Raw genomic sequence first — 25,013 nt, 5'->3', positions numbered from 1 at the left:
TGGATTAAGCTAACCTAACATAACCAACCAAACTTGCTGTACCGTACCATTTTAAAAATTCCGTTTGATTATAACTTAGAAAAGGCATGTGGTGAATATTAAACAGAATTTTTAAATGTTACAGCAAGTTTTGTTAGGTTGTTTTGGAACAGTTTCATTTCAATATTTTTTTTTATACTGATCAATATTTACTAGGCCTAATCATAGTTGTCAGCTGATAGGTATCAATTCGTTAATATCGATATAGACCTATCGATTGAAAATCATCAATAGGGTGAAGTGGGGTAAGAGTAACCAGGGGGCTAGTGTAACCACGGCTTATCACTCTTTTGGACCTATATACTATCATATCTTGTTATTTGAACCTTCCTTTGTTATATTTAGCCTTAAGAATGCATATAAAATATGTGCAAGTAGGCCTTAATAGTTTTAGAATGTTTAAAAAAGGCTTACATTTCCACTCCACAGCCAATCCGTATGTAACGGATGTTACATTTTCACTAATTAAATGTTAATATTGACTTTAAATATTATTAATTATCCATTTTAAGACTTTTGGTTGGTAAATAAGGTTGGTCTTAATATGGAGGGTAAGTTTGGGTATGTTTCATTGATGAATAAACGAATACAAAATTATTTTGTCGCGTAACGGATGTTACACAATTGTGAACCTGCCTAAATAATCATGTCATTCCATTGAAAATTCAGTTCATCTACAAATTTTAAATGAAAAATGCTATTATGTAGGCTTACTGAAGTAAGTATAGTATTTATTTGCACTTATTTGTTTTAATAAACATTATCAGGCAATTTTAAAATAATTATTTACTAGTGTAACGGATGTTACTCTTATTTTGTAACGGATGTTACACTTTATTCACATTTGGCTAGTTCTTTCAAAACTAAACTTTTTACATGAAATTCATAATTCTTTTGTCAGATATGCAAATTATTACTTATTTATTGTTAACATTTATCACATATTACAGCCTTAAACCATTAATTGTTCTTATATAAATAGAATACGTTCAAATGCAGCAGCTGGTAATAAGTTAACACAAAGTAGGTTACTAAATTGTTTATTTAAAAATATTGTTTTACCATTGGATTTGTTTTACATAGAACTGACACTCACAATTACTTAAAACTATTTACCAGTTATGAATATAATTATTTGAATAAATTGAACTTAACTGTTCGCAGTGGTCTTGTTTACTAGCTGTATTTAATTACGTCACTGGAAGAGGTCGAGTAAACTCATAGTAAAGCCTATTTCCTGCTGCTATTATTTTGGCTAAAATTTTTACTACTTTCTCCACACCAATGTATTTCTCTCCTTCTTCACCAACTTTAAAGACTCGTCCGTTTTTTCCATGGCTGGTCAGAAATAAGACACTAACTTCCCCATCATCGGTAACAGCTGATTGGCAAACGGCTGCATAAAACATATTGTTCCTGTGAGTGTGGTATTTTACCAGAAAATATTTGTCAGGGATAATTTGACTTTCTTCTACCAACTCATCTTGGTCAATCAAAGTTTCTACAACTTCACTCTCATCTTCTTGTCGCTCTTCCAATCCCCCAATACTACTGTAATCGTCCTCTGAATCGGTTGAATATACATCACAATATCTCACACGAGTCTTCTTCTGTTTTGATTTTTCAGCCTTGATGACTTGATGTTTTTGCATGGGTGATCTGCACGTTACTGCAGCTAGTACATGATCATCATCTAGCTTCTGGAAATGATGGTATTTTCGTATTCCAATTATCTCAACAGATTGTTCCCATCTTTTTTTGAGTAACTTGTCACCGGTTGCATCAACATCTTCTTTTGAGACAAACAGGGTTGTAACCAAGGTGCAATATGTCTGACATGCATTGAAAAAGTCTTGTGGTGTATTTAAGATCACTGATTTCGACTTAACTTGTATCCAAATGTTTCGCTTCAGCTGGCCACCAATAGCATCTACTGCACCCTTGCCATGTCCAGCTGCAAAAGAGCTCCACTGAACATCTGTTAAGTTCAAATCAGAAGCCAGGTAACAGATATTGGACACTGTACACTTGCTCTTGAATTGGGCTGAGCAATTGTCAGAGAAAACTGAGAGGGTTTTAAGTTCTTCGTACTCAAACTGCTTAAAATCATCAACAACCGCCTTTAAGAAAACCCAGCTACATTCCTTTGAATGTGACATGTCATCACTAACGACAACGTACGATTTTACTCCATGTTCATACCAAATACATGCGGTAAACAGTGTTACATGAGCATGGCACCAATGGGCACTTTGTATCTCATCTTGAGATGTTAGGGCAAAGTTTTCTGCGTAATCAATCTGTATTACTGCTGACCCTTTATCAATGTTCAGATTGGACATTTTTTACAAAACAGTGAAACTTAAAAGCAGGTAATGTCTCATTTATTTTGTCGAGTAGCCTACATCGTGAAGAGGCGTTGAATTTTCCATGACTTGATACTTTCCATCCTCTTTCCGCCATGATTTCCACTTTACAGTTACGGAGTAGTCAGTATTTTCATTTAGAATAGTCTTCACATCAGTCTTACAATTCTCACAAACATTTGTCATGCAACCTTCACTGTCTGTGTTGCAGCATAGACAATTAGAGGTTATGTTAAACAACAGCCAAAGAATTTAAAACAAAATCTTAGTAAGTGCAGTCAGAAACACCTATTTAAGGCTTGTAACATCCGTTACGTAACGGATGTCACAAGATTTAAACCTCTTATAAAATTGTATTTTTACATAAATATGTAAACATTAGGGTATAGACCAACATGTGCAGACCTTAACCTTACTTTTAGAAACTTTCATTATTTTTCTTTAGACCATTCATATAAAAAAATAACTTTTTCATGTTTTTGTGTAACGGATGTTACATGCGACCATCTTTTCTAGGACTTTTTAAAAAACTCATAAAGAATCTTGCCTGATCATTCATTTTGGTGTTGTCACTTGAGCATAACCTCAACTGCAAACTGGTCACAGTCTAATGTGGTAGTGAACTATGGTGCCTCCACCAGAGAACTCAAAACTTCAGCATTTTTACAAAGAGTAATCTGGGTCTTCAGTATAGCAACTTCAAATCATCAAAAAAGCAGTAAAAATAAAAATATTCAAATTTACTCTTTTTATTTGTTGAATTTAACTTGTACCTCATAGTAATGCATAATTAGTTTGATTCTAATATTAAAAATTACTTTTTCCTCAAATTCCTCTCTTACGCGGATTGGCTGTCCATCGGCAAGTGCCAACCTCAAACTTTGACAATTTTTCATACTGGTTTTGATGGCTAACCTTAGCAATTTCATAGTCGGTAGTGTTGTTGCATCAATAGTCAAAGGTAGTACCGGTATCCACCTGATGGGTTTTTACAAACCTGTATAGTTTATGGCTGACCTAGTCTCCGACTGAGGATGAACCTTCAGGTTTGAATTTAATAATGGGTCAAAAATATTAGGCTAGGATTGCAAAGGTAAAATCATAGACTTAGCAACACATGTTTTATCTATGGTAAAACCCTTACAATTAGCAATTATACTTAAGTAATCCAGAGGCCAGCCAATCTGTATGTGCCAATGTGCTGGATGTTACATTTTCACTATAAAAATATTAATATTGTTTTCAAATATTATTGATGATCTATTTTAAGACTTGCAGTTACATAGGGGTTGCCTTAATCAGGAGTAGAAGTTTGTTTATAACCTTAATCAGCAACCTTTTACAAATTAATCAACAAATGAAAAATTAAGTTATTTTGTCATATCTCAATTGTGAAGAGACTACTGTAGTTGAAGAGACTACTGTAGTTCATGAACATCCTGCTAAAATTGTGTTGTTGTGTTGTTCTCCCATTGTTGTGGCATTTTTCCAGTCTGCTACGTCTTGTTTTGGGTCAAACTTGGACTGATTCACAGATTAAACACAGGCATAAAAAAACTCTTGTGCTGTGTTTATGATCACAGAGCGGGATTTGATCTTAATCCAGATCTGTCGCTTGAGTTGGCCGCCGATTTTAGGTTTAAATGAGCTCCACTCAACATTCACCACATTCAAATTGTTGGCAAGGAAACAGATGTTTGAAATAGTGAATTTGCTCTTAAATTGAGCAGAACAGTTATCTGAGAATATTAACAAGTTTCTCAACTCTTCATAATAAAATTCCTTGAAATGGCTAACAACAGTTAAAAAAAAAACCCAACTTGATTCCTTATATAATGAGTCAAAACATCACTTATTACAACATAGTACTTGACTCCATTCTCGTACCAAATACTTACAAGCTGTGAATAAAGTAGGCCTAACTTGTTTATGGCCCCAATGTGCACTCTGGAACTCATCTTGAGGCGTTAGAGAAAAGTTTACAGCTGTACCGGTACACTTGTTTAACTTAACATCATCAAAGTGTGCTGATTGCACCTTTTAAACCAAGCAATGAAATTTAAAAGTTTGTAACAGCTCATTAATTTATTTTACAACTGTTTGTAACGAGGGTTGTTTTTTCTACCACCTGGTATTTTCCTTAATTTTTCTGCCAAGCTTTCCACTTTGTCATTGCTGAGTAATCAAAAATATCTTTCAAAACAGTTTTGATGTCTTAAGTGCAATTCTCACAACTATTTGTCATGCAACTCTCGCTCTTCGTATTGCAGCATACTGAATTTAACAAACTGCGATGGTTAAATTAAATTTCAAACTAGCAGCAATCTTTAACCCCTCTACCAATAAAGAAAAATTGGCATGTTTGACACACACACACAGACATTGTGTGGTGTGTTAGCTACTGGTAGAACATGTTTCGGTCGCAATTCAAAAAACTTAGAACAGGAAACAGATACATTATAATTTTCTTGAAACAATACTCTGGCTTCGTCTACGTGTTTCTGAATTTTCATTTTGGATTCAGGGTCTTATATTTTTACATAGTCCCTTTTCCCTTGGGCTTGCCAGCTGATATCACTATCAAACCATTTTAAAACTTGTTGTTTTATATCCTCACTAAACCTTGTTCTGGGTATGGTGTTTCGTTGTTCTATGGCTGAGTGGATTAATTTCTCATCTCTCAAAAATTGCCGGATTACTGCTGTTTTTTTTCTTGCGGTTAAATGGCAGTGACTTCTTCACTTTAACTACTACATTCCTAAGTGGTGTCCATGATCACACATTATACGCTTAACCTAAAGACATTTTTTTTTTTTTTTTTAATACTTAGTTAATCCAAAACTAAAATTTTACCAGTGCTGCCATAACCTGTGCTTTTAATCTCTTTAACAAATTCAGATCAGTTAGACATCGGCCGTTGTCTGCCAAATTTTTTTTAGTCATAGCATGAAAACCTTCTAATACCACGTAATAACAGTCAGTGAGAACATCCTACTGTTCACTAGTTAACAAATCTGGTGCTTTAAGAGTCCTTGGAGGCTAGCGGCCATCTTGGATGATTTCAAACAGCTGCTGAAGAGTTATTTACTGTCCAAAAATATTTTTTCAAACACCAAAGTGATAATATTTTAAATATCTAGTATACTGTGGGATAAGAAATGTTCTTTGTAGTTTTGAATTGTTCTCCAGGGAGTTCAAGGAAGTTAACGGCCATCTTGGATGTGCCCGCAATAAGAGCAATGTTAATTCCGAACAGCCGCTGATGAGTTGTTTACCGTCCAAAAATATTTTTTCAGACACCAAAGTGATTGTTATTTAAATATTTAGTATACTGTGGGATTAGAAATTTTCTTTGTATTTCTTCAATTGTTATAAGAGTTAGAACGTCTAGGCTCCAAGGACTCTTAACGAGGGACACAAAGGCAGCCAAAAAAGGCTCTTTTAACTCTAACAAACTCTTATTGTTGTAAAATTTGCTTGTCATGGTTTTATAAGCAGTGTTATTCCTTGATGTCCAAACATTTGTACTGCCCTGCTAAGGAAAAAGGCAGTATCTGCATTTCGCACAAAATGAGAAAAACACGTCCAAAGTTTCAACTTTTATAATTTGTAGACAATAATAATTTTTGGAGTTCATAAGCTTTATTGTGATGAGTTTATAAGTTAAATGATATGTTTTTAACATACAAAATTTTAAAATAAATTTTAAACTATAAATTACTTACACTTGCTGCTTTTTGAAGTAGTGAAATACTAAGCAAAAGGGCCGCAAGTGACAGAAACTGCCCTTTTGCTTAGTGATAATCTCACAAACAAAGCACTTACTGTAAGTGTAACACTTACACCCTAACCTGAGTTAAAACTACAATTAATTTAGGCCTACTAACAACTTTTGATTTCTTGTGTTGGCTTATTTTTATAACCAACTATACTCCGCGCCAAAGCTGGTGGCGGCTGAGGGATTAGGACCGCCAGGTAGAACTACATAGGTCGGACCTGCTCACCAACCTGGCCGTCCTAATCCCTCAGCCGCCACCAGCTTTGGCGGGGAGTATAACGTCAATCAAGCCTAAAATGTCGTAGCATTAAAAACCTAATTAATTTGTGTTGAAAATAAAATACATAATCGGCTGCAAAGTTTGAATTTATTGTAATTTGCACGTTTTAATACTTAATCATTTAAAAGCCAATAAGGACATTTTGAAAGCCGTTTGATGGGAAAAAACCATAATATGTAGCCTAGAATTAGTTGCCTAAAAATCTGAAGCATATTTTTTTAGGCCTATCTAATCTTAATTACCAAAATAGTAAATATAGGCTATGAAAAAGTTTAAGTAGGTACTAACAGGAAGAGGAAAAAATCAAAAGTTTTAACAGACATTTTTATTTTGGGCTAATCTTACAATTTTAGGCTGTTGGCAGCGGCAATTCTTCCCAAAATTATTTTCTGTTTTCTGGGATTATTCCTTTCAGCGCTACAGGCATTACAAACAGCTTTGCAGAAATTGTCAAAATCATAGGTTTTCTTTTGGGCTTTAAGTGATTGCTCTACTTGATGATGAATGCTATCAGCGCTCATGAATGTATGCCCAGGTTCAAAGTAAAACACCTCTAGCTCTGTTAAAGCAAACTCTGGCGAGTTGACCACTCTTACGAAAAAACTGAGTAAGCACCAGTTTTTGTTTTGTGCGCTACAATTATCTAGCCACAAAACAACTTTCTTGGTGTCTCTGTAACATTTTAGAAATGCATAGTAGGCAATTACCAAATCTTCTTGGTTCCTCCCTATGGTTGCCATATCCCCGGATTTCCCCGGAGATTACCGGATTTTGATGTTCAAAATTTAGCTCCGGGGGGATTTCTGGAAAAAGTGAAAAATCTCCTCTTTTTTTAATCTCTATTAAATACATTGTATAATGGTACTTTTGGAATAAATGTTAGTATCACAAAATATTGTTATGCAATGACTGAAAAATGCAACTCTTGTACTCTCTATTAAAGTTGTTTTTATTCCTTAGTTTCACTTTGGCCAGTAGTAACGTCCTTAGTATATCGTCTTTTTCATTGCTCCCAGTCCTTGTCCTATTCACGTCTGTTGTATTTGTGCTATGTAGGTATACAATTTTGCTAGCCCATACATTTTTACTTACTGTAGGCCTAGTGGGGGTCACCAGCTAAAATCTCCCCTTTTTCACAAATTACCATATAGAAACCCTATTCCTCCCTCGGATTGCACTGTGCCACAAAACAGTAAAAGGTTTCAAGTAACTTTTATTATTTATTATTTTAATACAGATTATTTCTAAAAAAATACATATGAGCTTTGTCTCCTCATTTTCAAAATAACTGCTCTCTATATCCTATTCCGAGTAAATGAATACAAAATATAAGTCTATACCACTTACTAGTCTATTATTTTCTTCATTTTAACCCTGCATCTGGCAAACGACTGTGACTAGTCGCTAATACACTGGAAAATGACTAGTAAATAGTCGTTTGAGCATCAGTTTGTTTTACTGCTAAGTTTGAACAGAAAACATTCACTGTCTTAGATATTTTTTTATATAATTTTACACAGGATATTCTAGGCTATTAATTGTTTATTTTGATAGGCTACTTAGTTTTTTTAGTTACCATGATGTAACAATATTTTGAAAGTTGAGAATAAAAACTTAGAATGACGCTACTGCGTGTTTAGCTCAGTGTGACGTAACATTCTCTCTCATATTTTTTACATACAAATTATAATAAATATGACTTTTTTCATGTAAAGAACCAATTTCTAAAAGTTTTCTATCTTGGATTTCTAGTAAAAAAATCTTTTGTAGGCCTACTTTTTCCAAGCCTCTACTTTGGAAAAATGTTACAGGCCCATTTTTTTGTTCTTACAAGTAAACAGTTCTACGCCATTTTTGGGATCTGTCAATGGTTTAAGTTTGTTCCTTGTAATGTCCTGATAAAGAAAATATAATAGTAAGGCCTACATACTTTTGTATGGTAGAGCACAAGCAATACAGCTCTAAAGTAACCTACGTGCATAGGCCTACAGTAAAAATGGCCTGCAAATTCAGAGACTTTTAACTGCCAGATGCAAGGTTATAAACATAAACTATCACCAATCTACTGTAAAACTGAAATAAACTAGGCTAATATACGAGGGTTGTTCCAAAAGTAAGTTACACTCTTTTAAAAAGGTAACAAAAAACTCCAGAAAAACTTTGTAAAGGACATATTTTTAAAGGTACACTCAAAATATATTTTTCTACATAGTTGCCTTGGTTTTCAATGCATTTTTGGTACCTTGGCAAAAGTCTTTCTAAACCAGCTTCATACCAATCTGCCGCCATACTGTTTAGCCAACTTTCAACTTCTTGCTTTAGGTCTTCGTTGTTTGCCAAGCGTTTTCCCCCAAGATGTTGCTTCAGCTGTTTAAAGAGATGATAGTCGCTTGGTGCGAGGTTAGGGGAATAAGGCGGATGTCCAAAAACATCCCACCGAAACTCTTCAAGCAGGTCTTGTGTTCGTCTGGCAGCATGTGGGCGAGCGTTGTCATGGAACAAAAAAACTTTTTTTGTCAACTTCCCTCTTCTTTTGTTTTGTATTGCCCTTCCTAGGTTTTTTAACACCTCACAATAACGTTCTGCGGTAATTGTGGTCCCATGAGGCAGGTAGTCAATCAGTAAAACACCTTTGAATCCCAAAAGACGGTTGCCATAACTTTTCCTGCAGATTGCACGACTTTTGCTTTTTTTGGTGCAGCCTCATCTTTTGCTTTCCACACCATGCTCTGTTTTTTGTTTCGGGAGTCTAATGATGAATCCATGTTTCATCTCCGGTCACTATTCGGTCAAATAAACCATCCCCTTCATCATCGAAAAATTGCTGAAATTGCAATGCTGCATCAACTCTCTGCTCCCCACAATAACAGATCATAACTCAAGATGCCATTAAAAAAGCATAATAAGATATTTTTAGATATGGCTTAGGAACAAGATTTCTAAGTTTTCTAAGATTTCTAAATAGTCAGTAATACAAGACTATTTACATTAGAACCACTACCAGAAAAGGTTGTGTCAGCGTGTCAGGCTTCAGGCTAAGTCAACACGTGAATTAGCTGGAAAGACACAAGAACTGTCCATTTTCTTGACAACATCTTCCTCCTCATAAAAGATTTCATCTTTCGGTGTAGGCCACCTCCAGTTTTTGCCATTTAAAGTCATTGCATTTACTTTCATTTTAATTTTCTCAGGATTAGATTCATTGAATTCAATGATTGTTCCTATGAAATATGACCCTTCATAGTGAACAATCACATAGTCGCTTGTTCAAAAAATCTAAATTCTTCTATTGAATTTTCATTAACTTTTGGATTGACAGGGTTATCAATGAAATTTTCGTTAGCATTATTTAAAGCATCGTCCAGTACTTGATCAATATCCGCCTCTGAGATTAAATCACTATAGTTCGGCCGCTTAGAAAGCGACCTCCTCCAGCATTGGTTTAGCATTAGCGCGCAGGTCGTTTTCTAAGCGGCCGAACTATAAAAGGCAAATCAAATCCACTGCCTAAATCAATATGAAAGTTAACCGAGTCATTGATTTCAATGTTCTTTGTCTTGCTTGGTTTTTGTTTCATCGTGAACTTCTTCTTTCTTTTAACTTAAGTCTGCTTTTCTTTTTCTTTATTACTTGAGACACATTTCTTCTGTTTTGTTTTCTTCTTCTTTTTTGATTCTTCTCGTTCCCTCACATATTTATCTACTTCTTCAAGGGAAACACTCTTCCCAGGTGTGACAGGCATCTGGTATTTTTTCCCTCGGTTTGGAACCAAATCCTCTGCTCGGATGTTGTTCAGGTACGCTTGAAACTCTTCACCAACAAGTTTAGAAACATCCTCTGGTGATGGTTCGGAGTATTTTGGCAACTTTTTTAAAACTCTGTCTCTGTCGATGGGAACAATTCCAGTACATTCAAATCCTTTTTGGATTTAATCTGCAGAAGCATCTGTTTGGCAAAGATACACTCACCTTTCCTTGGGGTGAATCTCGCCACTTTTTAAGCAACAGTCGCCATTGGATTTTCATTTGAGCGAAAAGGGCAACATCGAGCGGCTGACGTAAATGAGAATTCGGTACCAAAAAAACAAAAGAAATGTTATGCTCTTTGCATAGTTTAAGCACATTGACACGATGTGCAGACAGATTTCTCCGATCAAAAGTTTTTTACCTTCTAGTTTTTTTGCAAAAGGAAGAAAATGGCTTTGAAACCAATCTTCAAATACGCTCATGTCCATCCACCCAGATTTTGAAACATTCATTCTGGACCCTTCTGGGGCACCAAGGATCCAATTAGACATTTTGTTTTTTCCCTTGAACACAAAGTAAGGCGGTAACAAGTGGCCAGCTGCGTTGCAACAAAACATGACAGTATAGCATGATTTTTGCTGTTTCTTATTATCTCAGGGTGTTTCGTTGAACGGCGAAAAAGGTGCTTGGTTTTTTTTTGGTTCATCATGAAACCCAGTTTCATCATAATTGAACACATTTTGTGGGGGTACTCCTTCCATCTCTGCTTCTAGTGTTCGTAAAATGTGTTTGAATCGGCATCTAGTTGGGCTCTTTTACGGGAAATGTTTCTACCAAAACAGTTTTTTAGTTCAGGATGGCGTCCCAAAAAACCATCGCCCCAATCCCAACCTGGTATATTGTTATTGGAGACACTAATGGTTCTTTGCTGTCTGTCAAGGTAGTTTTTCACAACACAATGCAAGTCGTACATTGTGAATGCTTGTCCCATTACACTTATAGTCAAAACGTGTTCTTTGAAAATGTTTTCTTCAAGTGGGGTAAACTGTAGAGGCCTACCAACAAGTTTGCTGTGCTGGCTTCTTAACTTATTCTTCAATGTAGTCCTTGGGATACCATAAGCCCTTACAGCTTCTTTAATGGCTTTTTTCCCATTTTTTTATCTCAATTAACGCCAGGTTGAGTTGCTCCTCCGTATACCTTGATTTTGTCTCATACTGGCGGGTACCCGGAGCAGAAGGCCTAGATCGCTTCTTTGATTTCTTCCTGGGCTTAGCAATCGTCTGGTTGTTCTGAGCCTAGAAAAAACCATAAAATTAGTACAGCTCAAAATTAACAGGTGGAAACTAAATAAAAAATAAGTCAACCTTTTTTATTTTTTAAAACTTGTCATTTAACCTACTTGTTAGAAAATGGAATTAGTTGAGCAAAATAAAACTCAAATACAGGCCCTACTGAGTACTTTTTTTATAAGCAACCTAAAATTTAGTCCTATAGGCTAGATTAATTTTAAATAAGTAGCCTAAATAAGTAGTTTTAAATAAGTAATTTTAAATAAGTAATTTTTAATAGTGTCAAGTACCTACATTTTTTAAAGTTAATTTTCCAAAAACATAGAATCTATGGCTAAGATTGATTCAGGCCTTTGATCCTAGGGTCAATGTTTCACTGAATATTGTAAATACAGGTTGGAGTTACTGAAACCCTTATTTTAAGAAAATAACTTAAATATATTTTACCTGATTTTCATCAATTTCCATTTTTGAACATATATACTGTACCATCAATTCCAACTAAATTTAACAAGGAAACAATGAAAAACCAACTCTAAACTAACTAACTCTAACTGAATAGCCACAGAGACTCTGTGCACTGAGTTATTTCAATGACATTTCCCTCCAAATCTGAGAGAAGTATAAGAAAGTGTCCTCTGAAAAAAGTAGCCACATGATAAAAGCTTACAGCAGACTATTTTTTACCCACACACTAAAAAAAAATTGAGGCCTCAATGAAGTAAAATCTTAACATGTGGTAAGGGGGTCAAAGTTAACCAGCGTTGCAAAGTTGGCCTGACTGACTGTAAGCCACCTATGGATTGCGCTGATTTAAATTACTTAATTCTGTCAAATACACAATATTTTTTACAAAGTTAAACAAACTTTAGGGATGACTTATGATAAGTTATAGCAACTGTTATGTGCCATCAACCTGGTCAGCAAAAAAAGATAAGGTATAAAATATAATTTTAGATTATAGCGCATTCTGTTACTGGCTCACACAACTACGTTCTTTTTTAATAAAAAATTGGCTGCAGCTGGTCCATATAGATGAGAATTCTACTTCAGTATCCAATAGCCAATGATATAACTTGTCACTCTAGAGTATAAAAAACAATTTAAAAATTACTATATATTATTTTATTTTTTTTTACAAATGTGACCGTCATGGATTGTGAAAAACTGCTATAACTTTTTTGTCCGACCAGCTAGAACAATTATTTGTTTTGCAGAATTTTCCTTTAAGCTATGACCTGTTTGAAAATATATAGATATTAGTGGTTTTTTATATATACAGATATTGGATAAAAAGTGTTATGAACATATTAACTAACAAAAGAAATGTAGTAAAATATATCTTGAATCTTATAACAAAAAATACTTATACGAGTTTGCAGTTTTGAAAGCTTAAAAATTTACCTAAGTTCTGTAGTTCTTTGACAATATTAAATTACAATTTTGAAGATTACTTGATATTTCCTCAAACAAATTTAAAGCTAAAAGATTTTAGCGGTTTAATTTGAAATGGTTGTAACAAAATAGTTGAATGTAACTTATTGGCTAATTTACAATTTGAGAAAATTTTATGACATGAGAAATTACACACATACATTATTTTGAGTTATTTTGATTTGGCATAATTTCAAAGTCCTTCCTGACTAGTACGCCATTTGGTTTGATTCAGCCAGTTGTGGAACACCAACTGAACATAGCCTAAATTGTTATCAAACGGGATGAAACAGGAATCTTCTCTTTTGGCCAGTAAATGATTTACTAGGTCCATGTGGATGCATGAACACTAGTTCAGCGTCTTCATCTTCATTTGAAGTATTCCTCACAAGAGCATAGTACCAATGGCAATCATACACTGCAGCAACATGTATGAGTTTGGTGTGGGTTTTGAAGATGAATGCCACAAATTGTCCTCGGTAAATGAAAAAACCAAATCCGTATCTTTGGCCACTGTTACCGTTCTAATTTCTAAGGAATCACTAGAAATCGGTTTATAGTAGTGAAAACTTCTAGTTCCTGTTAGTGAAAAATTTCTCTTCCAGCTTGATCCGCTATTCATCATTTACAGCCTTTGATATATAGTGAAAGATATATAGTGATTTTCTTAATGTTTGATTTACAAAAATCAAACAGCAGCTCTTTCCTCCTAAGTTAAAAGACAGTAACTGCAGGTTAGGTAGTTTTAAGATATTCAAGGTTTTCTATTTTGGACATTACCAAACTGAATAAAGATTTTTCAATGATTTTTGTTTCAATATGATGTAATTTTTGCTCTAGAATTCAACTAGGTAACAACTTTTTAACAAGGTAAAATGTGTTTTTAATTAATAACCCTAAAAAGTAGAAAATAATTTATAAATATGTGGAGAGTATAAATACTTGTAAGATTTAAAACTAAAAACGTGGGGTGCATGCAACAGATAATTTACAATTACCTTCACATAATGTATACATAACACAAATACATGCATACATGTACATAATGTATCAATAACAATCTCTCAGGATTTATTTATCTGTATATATATAAATTATATTTATTTACAAACAAACAATATAAACAACAGTTAAGTATTTAATGTATTTGAAGTTTGAAAATGGACTTATGTCCGAAACATGTCACTTCTTTTTAAAAATATAATATTCAGGGTGCTCAGTCATACTTATTTACTTCAATAATTTAATCTCTCAGGAGTATAATCTGTACCTCTTTACTTCTGCTCTTCGAACTGTCAAATTTAAGTATTTACAGCTGACTAAAATTATTTGATATATTCACATTCTTTCAAAATGTAAACATAGAAAATTCGGTAGCCCATGGGGCGTAGCCCAAGGGAAATATGAAAATTAAATGATATAATATTGCACAAGATTCCCGTACGTAGAACGGGCAAACAGCTAGTATTAAATAAATGTACTCAATGCGTTTCATTGAATTGAAAAGTAAATAACTGCAATTAAATTATACAGCTGATCAAAATGTATACAATTATGTTCTTCATAAGGATAACATGGAAACTTTCAAAGCCACTGGGGCAGAGCCCAAGGGACTTTTTCTAAAATTTAAGGCCAGTTTGCAAATCTACGCGGCACGCTCTTTCCAATGAGACGTCAATGGATAAAATCGGTTAAGAAATGGCGGAGGAGTTCAACCGACAAAGTTTCATGTAGCGTATTAATGATATAGATTGTCATCCATTTGTGAGCTAAGTTTCAAATTTCAAGTCTCTAGCTCATCAGGAACTTTGTTTGAAATTTATATCAAAATTTGTAGGAAAGCGAGCTAATAAAAACAAGCCCATGGGGCGTGGCCAAAGGGAAATATGAAAATTAAATGGTATAATATTGCGTTGTCATCCATTTGTGAGCTATGTTTCAAGTTTCAAGTCTCTAGCTCATCGGGAAGTTAGTATAAAATTGCAAAATTTGTACCGGACAAGAAAGTGAGCTAATAAAAACGTTTTAAAATACTTGCACTTACTGTGTTGTCCGTTACAAAATGCTATGAAAAAACACAGCAACTGCACATACCTACTGTTTTTTGGCTTAGTGAAAAATACAATTTGCATTACAAAATGCTGAGCCAAAAAAACAGTAACTACACATAGGCTACTGTTTTTTAGCTAGGTGGAAAAGACAAATTTAAGTCATGTAATATCATGAAGGTGGCAGCAAGTCAAGTAGCAATCTGATAAAAAATACCATTCTAAACCTAGGGACCCAATAATTAAAACACTTATAAATAACAAAAATCAATGTATTGTGTCATGACAAATTTGTATTATTACATAAGGTGTTTTTAATGCTATATCAACACTTTTTCAGTTTTTTTTATAGTACATTGATTAAAAATCAAATAAAATAGGCTAAAAAGGCTAGGTTTTAGGTTAAAATACATACTTACTTACTTTTACTCACATGGCCATTTGTACCCCAAGTGGTACTTGGCCTCACCAACACACTGCCTCCACGCCGCCCTGTCTCTTGCGGTATCTTCATTAACTTCCATTCTGGTCATATCTTTCTTTACTTCATCCGTCCAGCGTTTCCTCGGTCTCCCTCGTGGTCTCCTCCCCAGTGGGTCACTTTTCCATATTTGATAAAGTGTGCTAGCTTCCTCTCTTCTAATGATGTGGCCCGTCCAGCGAAGCCTCCTGCTTTTAGCCTCTGCAATTATATCTGGCTCCTTGAACAGGTTTCTTAGTTCCTGATTACGTTTAATTCTCCACACATCTCCTTCTTTAGTAGGGCCAAAGATTTTGCGCAGGACTTTATTTTCAAAAGTAATAAGTTTTTTCTCTGTGTTTTTATCGATAATCCAGGTTTCAGCTCCATAGAGAAGGACAGGTCTTATGACAGTTTTGTAAATTTTAAGTTTAGTGTGATGAGACAATAATCTTAAAATACATAGCAGGCAAAAATCACTGGTCAATAGTTAACACTTTTGAGAACTTATTCTACATCCAACTCTGTGATGAGATCTGGTTCTTCACTTGTGACCAAAATGAACGCCTATTTGGGGGCATCAATGGTACAAGTTTTTGTATTATATCAAGCTTTTTGGCTTGATTTACAACTCTTGGACACTTCCTTCTTTCTGGATTAGGCACTTCCTTCTTTTTAGCGAATTTCCCATATAGGGAATAAGCTATTACCGTAGTACTCATGGTAAGACCTGGACGCGGGACCGATTTTTTTTTCATTTTGAGGTCCCTAGAGGCCAAAAACACCATCCTTTCAAATTCATATATATATATATATATATTTATATATATGTGTCCGTTAGCACGATAACTCGAGCAAAAATGATCCGATTTTGATGAAATTTGGTACAAACGTGTAAACCTACGTTTATTCGAACGAGTTCGCGATCCAGCATGATCGGACCATGGGAACGGGGGTTTAAGGGGGGTTTTATGGGGTAAAAATAGGTTTTTGCCATTTTTGACCCAAAAAACATAAAATTTAGCAATTTCTTTCCAAACCATTTTGTAGAGCTTATAAAAACAAATAATTTAGTATATTGAAGCGTTATTATGCGCCTAATGGTTACGGAGAAAATTCCAAAAAATTGTAAATTTAAAATTCCCATGTTATTCTTATGGAGAATAAGTAAATTGTTGTAGTTTGCTTGTTTATGAACATATTTTGATCAAATTTGGAAAATGTTTTTATTTCTTACTAACTATTAACGTTTTACAAAAAAAAACAGTTTTACTCTCCCTGATGCAGCAAACCTAAGTACTAGTTAAACTAATTCTATTTAAATAGAGAATAAATGTTATATTTTTAAGTAGACATTTCAGTGTAAATCCAATCAGTCAAATGGAAATTCGCTTAGTCTGCAGGTTTGCTGTGGCGGGGGTATTTAAGTAACCTGCAATAGTCATTTGTTCATGATCAATTCGTTGAAGGCTTGCTTTTCAAGGTGTGTGTTTTATGGTACCTCCAAGACCATTGCAGGTTGACTTACCGGCTTGTGGCATTAAAGGAGTGCTCAGCATAAATCCCAAAATCGTTTTCATGCTCACAAATATTTTTAAAGTTTTTCCTGTTTTTATATTGCCCGGCACATCCATCCGTAAAATAGTGCTCCTTTGTGACTGATGGAAAACTGTCTTTCAGCCATTTCATCATTTCTCTTTGGACATCATTAACAAAAGAGACATCATGATCCAAGTTATCACTAATAAAACAGTGATTTGCAACCTTGAGTTCCCTCTCACTCGCCCAATAAACGCATATAGGATGAAGTGTACAACCGCGTCTTGACCAGTGATAGCTCTGAATTTCATTTTGAATCACAAAAGAATAGTTCTCACTAAAGTCCGTAAGTTATACTTAAATCATTGGGAGAAAGGTTTTCTTTAAGATGTTGTAAAGATTTAGCTTGGGATCTGGCCATTGGTACTTTTTTCTTGTGAGGTTCTTTTGGTTGTTTGTTTTTCTTCAGATGAAGATGAAGACACTGAACTAGTGTTTGTGCATCCACATGGTCCTAGTAAAAGACGGTAAAATAACCCACTTTCATCTGATTGTAAACTTAGTCAGGTGTTACTCTCAGCTCCTCGATGATTTCCTTAAACTTTTCTAAATCTTGGGTTGGCTGCAGCAACATTACGATATAGTTTATCACCTGTCATGCTTTAAAATCATCTTTCCCCATTATCTTTTCATATAATATGTTTGCCTTTTATTTTAGAAATTCTCCTGATATTGAGGTGTGCCTGTGTTTGCTCTTGCATGAACCACAAATATTTAGATTATCCTCAACCTGAGGAAACTCGTTCTTCTTCAAAGTTCTCCTTAAACTTTTCACATTGTCACAGCTTTCACAGAATAGTTTAATATTACATGGTTATCATGGATAAAATCTCGGCCGACTCCATATTCGTTAGCTAGATTGGTAGCCTAAGCCTGTCACTTCTGTCAAGTCTCTTGAAAATCTCGTTTTAGCGAATTTCCCATATAGGGAATAAGCTATCACCGTAGTACTCATGGTAAGACCTAGACCCGGGACCGATTAACTTTTTTGTCTTGAGGTTCCTAAAGGCCAAAAACACCACCCGTTCAAATTCATATATATATTTATATATATATCTATGTGTCCGTTAGCACAATAACTTGAGCAAAAATGATACGATTTTGATGAAATTTGGTATGAACGTGTAAACCTACATTTATTCAAACGAGTTTGCGAATTTAGCATGATTGGACTCTGGGAACAACGGCGGTTTACCGGAGAAATAGGCTCTTATTAGACGAGGCAGCCAAGTTGCGCAACCAGCCGGGCAGCCAGTCGCCTGTCTGGCTGCCTAGCGTAGCAACCAGTAGAGCAGCCACAGGGCAGCCACAAAATTACCAACTAGGCCAGTCTCTTGTTGACAGTGGAACAGTGTTGGTGGAACAGTGTTGGTGGAACAGTTTCTGTTGGGGAGAGACACCTTTTTGGTGCAGTAATTTTAGAGCCATCTCCCTGTTTCTTCTTTTTAGATTTATTGCAACTTCCAACCACACTCACTTCACTATTCTCGTTGTTTGCTACAACATTCACACTCACTTCACAATCAGACGACATTGTTCACCAAAAGAATACTGAGGAAAACAACACACAATGATGTGACCGGCAGAGATGAGCGCACTTCCACGACCACGAGTGATGATCTACTACTGACTACTGATGTGTGGCAGCGGGCGACTGGCTGCCCAGTGTAATAAGATCCGTAAGCTACACAGGAGCGCGACCAGACCGAGCAGCCAGTGGTGCGGTCGCCGGGCTTGGCAACCAGCCGGCAGCCAAACAGTGGCTGCGCAACTGGCTGCCCTCGTGTAATAAGCTCCATAAGAACCAATGCCGAGTGACTGGCTGGCCAACTGGCTGCCCGGCTGGCTGCGCAACTTGGCTGCCTCGTCTAATAAGGGCCATAGGGTTTTCCCATTTTTGACCCTATAAACACAAGATATCACAATTTCTTTCAAACCATATTGAAGAGCATAAAAAAACAAATAATTTGGTATATTTGAAGCGTTATTGTGCGCCTAATAGTTATGCAGAAAATTTTAAATTTAAAATTTCCATGTTAATCTTATGGAGAATAAGTCAACTGTTGTAGTTTGCTTGTTTATGAACATGTTTTGATAAAATTTGGAAAATACATTAATTTGACCTGATTTGGAGGAGCTTTACAAATACACTCCCATGCGATTGGCCAGATTTCTTTTCTTCCTCCTTTTGACAAAATACGCTGGCAGGTTGTAATTTTCTGTGATTTCCATGGGATTGTCATTATATTCTTTATCCGAGGTTGTTATCTTTATCTGATTCTAATGAGACAGCTTGACTATGTTCCTCTTCAGATTGAAACTGTGTACGAATCATCAATTTTGTCAGTACGGTAACTTAATTGAATTTCCAATGTGATTCATGATAAAAGGTCTCGAATTCTATAATTTAAATCAGGATCCTTTTTATCATTTTTACGAGCCATTTCACCTATTTTTACCAATTAAAGCATAGATAGAAAATCATAAATTGAAACACCGGTTTCACAAGCCATTAAATACTGTAAATGAAACACCTACAAGATTGTCACAAAAAAATGGTAACCAGATCACTACGGTCAGGCAGACCACTATGATTTCAAACAACGATATATAAAAAGGTCAAACTCTAAAGCTGAACCAACTGATAACCACACCACATGGAAGGGGAGGGTTAGAAACTATCAATCAATCAACTATTTAAGATGGGGACACCACTATGTGCGTATTTTAACCCAAATATGAGTGAAGGATGAGTGTAGGATGAGTGGCACGATCTTGTAGTCTTGTTAGTGACTAAGTTCGAGTGGTAAATTAGTAGATTAGATACAACTACTGTGGTGGATTAGTTCTACCAATCTCCCAGGGCTGCCCCAATTCAATAATAACATTTACCTTGGTGCTTGTGAGTGTTAAGTCAGTAGTTGTAATCGATTGATAATTTGAGTAGATAATCTGAATAATCATTCAGAATAAATATTTTCCTATACCCGTTTATGTCAATGGCGACTACGATTCATATTAATGATAACTAGAGGTCGTCCCGTGGTCGAAAACTCGACCAAAAATATGTTATTTACAGTCTTCTTTATTTTCACCCCACACTGTAAATAAAACATGTGATTGGAATTTCTTACATTTGTTTTGATTTTCTGTTTATGATTCGTTGTTTGTTATTTCGTCACCAGCATGGCAACCCATAAAACCCATGTTAATTTTTTTAAATTTCAAATTCATTTTTTGTGCTTATTTTTTAGCCTATTTGAATTTTTAAAGGGATTCTGCACATCTACAGGAAAATATCTTTCTAACAGTATGAGTAGATTTTGCCTGCGATGCACACGAGCTGAGAAAAAAGGTTTTAAAGAAACATGCTTTCCTATTAATATATAGATAGATAGAATAATTATTTTAATGCAAATATAGGCTACCAGTAATCTAGTCTTTAGGTAAATGAGCCTAAGCTTCTATTTACTGCTTAATAAAACGTGAATATGTTACCAAGAGTTTTGAATTGTTAATCTGTTTAGACGTGCTTATCCCAATTAATTCTAATGATTTTTTTTTTCTTGGTATAGCCGATCAACAGATTTTGAAGTCCACCGTAACTGGCTGGCAATCACCCACAGTTTGCCGTTGCGCCAGTGGTATAATGAAGCTACATCGGAATGGACCCTGGACTATCCCCCTCTTTTCGCTTGGTTTGAATTCATCCTTTCTCAAATTGCGGTTTTCTTTGATCCCAAAATGCTGCAAGTCAAAAATTTAAACTATGCATCATATGAGACTGTAGTTTTTCAAAGACTAACAGTTATCGTGACTGATTTAGTGTTCGCCTATGGAATTAAAGAGTAAGTAAAATCTTTTTCTTAATCTATGTGATATTTATAGAATTAGTTAGGAAACCACCCGAAAAAAGAGTGTTGTTTTGATGCCAAGCCGTGTTTATACTATAAGTTAAACTACCTAGTGAATGACAGTTTAAGGAATTACTGTGGCTCCTCAACCATTTGCTCAAACTATGACAATTTGTTTGATGGTAACAGTTTGTTGTAGGAAGATCTAAGTAGAATAGTTAGGTTTGAAATCTTATCGTGTTTACCATACTAATATAATAAAGACATGTTTTTAAATTACTAAATTTGGTACTTTTTTTCTTTGAATGAAAGAAAATAGGTGCATATTGATCAGTTAATAACACTGTTTCTTAGTCAATGACACAGGTATACTTAAAGTAGGCATATGATAGTGTCAACAACTATTTGCATAAGTCAGGTGGTTAAATAATAAGCATTATAAGTACACAGGTCTATATTTAAACAGAATACAATATTTTGTTTAAAGCACGTCGCACACTGAGTCCGCTCAGTTAAGTCCCTTCCATTAATTTTGAATACCATGTACCTATTCAAATGTAGAGCCGCACACTGGGTCCGCTCAGTTCAGTCCGCTCCGTCCGTCTCATCCAGTTTTCGGTTACGGAGCGATTTGGACAGAAGTGACAGAAGGAACGGAGGTGCCGCGCATGTGCAGTGCAGAATAAAAAGCAGTCAGTGTTGTGCATCTGAACTCCAACGGAACAGTGAATTTTTCTCAAGCAATAATTATACTGAACTAAACTAAAACTAAAAATAAATCGGAATTATAATTGAAGTGCAGTGCCATGTAACATTGTTTCGTCACCATTGGAATAATACATCAGCCCTGTATGCAACGATATCTGACGTTTGGAGGCTCCAAAATGTCTATCCTGGATTTCGGTTGCATACTTTGCTACATAGTTCTGGGAAAAGTCTATGTGTAAAACCAAAACCCCGTCCTTAAGATTTTTCTTCAGCTGCCTGAAGGTTCTGGCTTGATATCTTAGATTGGCAACGTGTTTTTTTTTATGTCTGGGGACTTAAACAAATTTGTTTAACTTTTGATACTGGCTCAGACACTTCACACTTTACTGTTTTTCTCATTTTCCTCTAGACCCCTTTGATAAACTTAGTTTCAAACACAGTTTTCCATTGATGGAATTTAACATCATCTATTATATCGTCGCCTAAGAAACAACTCCGCCTAAGTGACATTTCCCAGATTTTACAGGAGGAAGTAAAAACGTTACAAAAATTGTCATATTACAATGAGAATCATATAATTTGTTTTTTTTTATGGGTTAAGGCCATTGTTAATGATAATAGACATGATTTCGGCATTCAATCAAATTATAATAAAATAATGGAGATAGGCGGTGTTGTCCTTATTTAGGCCTATTTTAGATTTTTGGAGATAGGCGGTGTTGAAAGTGTGAAACCAATGGTTTATAGCAACATATCGTCGCTTAAGAAACAACACCGCCCAAGTGACATTGCTGTAATTTTTCAGGGGAAGCAAAAAACGTTTTAATTTTATAGAAATATACTATATGATATGTTTTTTTTGTTTTTTATGTCTGTTGCTGATGGTATTCTTTTGAATATAAATAATTACCGTACTTTATATAAAAGTTTTATTGGAGATAGGCGGTGTTGGCGGTTTTTATTTTTGGTAACGGAGATAGGCGGTGTTATAAGTTAAAGATAGGCGGTGTTATAAGTTAAAGATAGGCGGTGATGTCTGTTTCTTTTTGGATCTATGGGTATTATAGGCATAGGTAGTCATAAATAATATGAGATTAAACAAAGATTAATAGGTTGTTATAATATTTTCATAAATAAAATTCACAATCAATATTTAACTAAAATCTATTTTTTTACGAGTTGATAAATTGTTGCGAATGCTGCAAAATGTTCAAAGAGTTAAAACTAAGAGGGACCAGGGAACAAAAAGGCGAATGGTGAAATCACTTGAAAAAATGCGAAAGAATGTCCACAGGTCACTTCTAAAATCTATTTTTTACGTGTTCATAAATTGTTCAAAGGGTCAAAACTAAGAGGGATCAGGAAACAAAGAGGCGAATGTTGCAAAATGTTCAAAGAGTTAAAACTTAGAGGGACCAGGGAACAAAAAGGCGAATGGTGTAATCACTTGAAAAACAAAAATGCAAAAGAATGTTCACAGGTCACTTGCCTTTTGTGAACGTTATTGTCTGTTGTTGGGTGGAAGGCGTCAGGCGGGCTCTGAACCTCACTGGGGCTACAGCTCGAATCCTCTGGAGGAAAGTCTTTCATCTCTTTTGCTTAGCTATCAAACGGAATGTTGTCATAGTAGTCATGGCAACCTCGTGGAATATGGGCCTTAAGTTCTTGCAGATGGTCCCATTTTGATTTTTTAATCTTTAATCTGCTATTGTGTAGACGAGGAAAAACGCGAGACGCCGTTTTGTTTTGTCTCACAGGCAATTTTTTGTAATCATCATCAAAGCTCACTTAGTATTCTATCAAACCATTAGGGCTGTATTTTAAAGCCCTGAGGTCCTGAACTTTGAGGTCTCCAACTTTTTTGCCAGGACGTATTGAGTCATACATCATCGTTTATTTTTTAGAAAAATCACGAAAAAAAGAAAAATCCAAGTATTTAGACCTATATGGGAAGGGTTTCTTCCTGGCATCCTAAGCATATTCGGCATTCTGGCTTGGGAGGAATATTTCCTTGACGGTTTTTTTATTTTTTGTCCTTCTCTTGGGATTTAGGACCGTATCAATTGTGGAGTGCACACTGTCACACTCCATCATTGTGTGCCCCTTAACTAAATATGTTTGTTCTATGATTACTTCTTTTCCATGGATAGGTGTAACAGTGCATTGGACATAGTAGCGCTTGGGTTTGATTACAGCAACCGTCGGACCACACCACTACACTTTTTAGATCATCATTAAGTGTGTGTTTTAGGTTATCAACAACACAAGAAGCAAAAGACGACGCGCTAAGGTCACTTTGACTTTCCTCCCACCAATAGGTCATCGCGTCCTCTGTACCATTATTAAACATGGTAAAGTTATGTACACAGAATTTCGTTTTATAATACATCGACGATGCATTAACACACGGGGCAAGTTTCACAGCTTGAGTATCCTGAGTATACATATGAATTTCTTTGGCCTTTGCTTTTTCTGTGTCCCTTTTCTTCTCTTCTCGAGCTCTGTCTTTCTGTAAGATGTGCTCTTCGTATTGTTGTTGAGATACCGTTCGACTTTTTATCTTGAAACTGTTACACAAATCACAGACATCTTTTTTAGGCTGAAAAATTGACAGATTTTCCTTATCAAAAACCTTATCAAAAGTAAATCTACTCAAGACCTTTTTTCCAATCTTGTTACATTCATCCTGGTATAACACATAAACTTTGATATTGAATCGAATGTAGGTTCTATGTAGGTACAGCTTGGTAGAGTTACTCCTACAATAGTGGGAGGGAAGCTTTGGCAAAGACTTAAGAATAAAAATAAGAATAAGAAAGAATGCTTTATTGTCATTAGACACGGTTGTGCAATAGACATTGTCAAAGAAAACTATAAACTAGAAAATGTAACAGAGTCATGAACATTATCACAGTAGACCTTATGTAACATACATGTAAAACTTAGCCTATATCACAGAAGAGATCACAGTTGTCAATTGAGAATAAATATCATAAATATCATGTTAAAAAACTTCTTCTTCAGAAAATCAATATCTTCCCTTTTCTTTGGCTGTCCTTTTTTTGACTCCCGTGTTATTGACGATGAATGCACAGTTTTTTTTTCACTTACATAGAGATTTGGAGTTTGTTTTCCGTCGCCATACAACCAGTAGCGAACGGTCCATTTCTTTATACCAAATGTATTCAAAAATGTAAGTCGGCATACTTGGAGACGTTCATTATTTATAACAAGATGATATTTCAAGGTTTCAGTTCTTCTAGACATCTCAGGTTCTGTTTTACTTCGGGAAATAACAGTCTTATCTACCAGACTGACGATATAAACTCTCCTCTGGTCCCAACTCATTGTTTTCCAAAATCTGTTAAACATACTTTGTCTCTCTTCTTCCGTTATCTTTGGGCATGCT

General features: G+C 35.2%; 1 protein-coding gene across 1 annotated transcript in view; it reads left to right on the top strand.

The window, feature by feature from the left end:
* Window positions 1–25,013, top strand: part of LOC128985555 (probable dolichyl pyrophosphate Glc1Man9GlcNAc2 alpha-1,3-glucosyltransferase) — a 76,107-nt gene that overhangs the window by 567 nt on the left and 50,527 nt on the right. The window contains exon 2 of the mRNA XM_054405154.1: window positions 20,618–20,890. Within this exon, the coding sequence (XP_054261129.1) occupies window positions 20,618–20,890 (273 nt within the window). The remainder of the gene's footprint in view (window positions 1–20,617; window positions 20,891–25,013) is intronic.

The sequence above is a fragment of the Macrosteles quadrilineatus genome, unplaced genomic scaffold (genome assembly GCF_028750875.1).
Source record: "Macrosteles quadrilineatus isolate MER2022 unplaced genomic scaffold, UCM_ALF_1.0 Scaffold_2__2_contigs__length_208266976, whole genome shotgun sequence".
NCBI lineage: Eukaryota > Metazoa > Arthropoda > Insecta > Hemiptera > Cicadellidae > Macrosteles > Macrosteles quadrilineatus.
The sequence above is the reverse complement of the archived record's forward strand: the minus strand, read 5'-3'. Positions and strand labels throughout refer to the sequence as shown.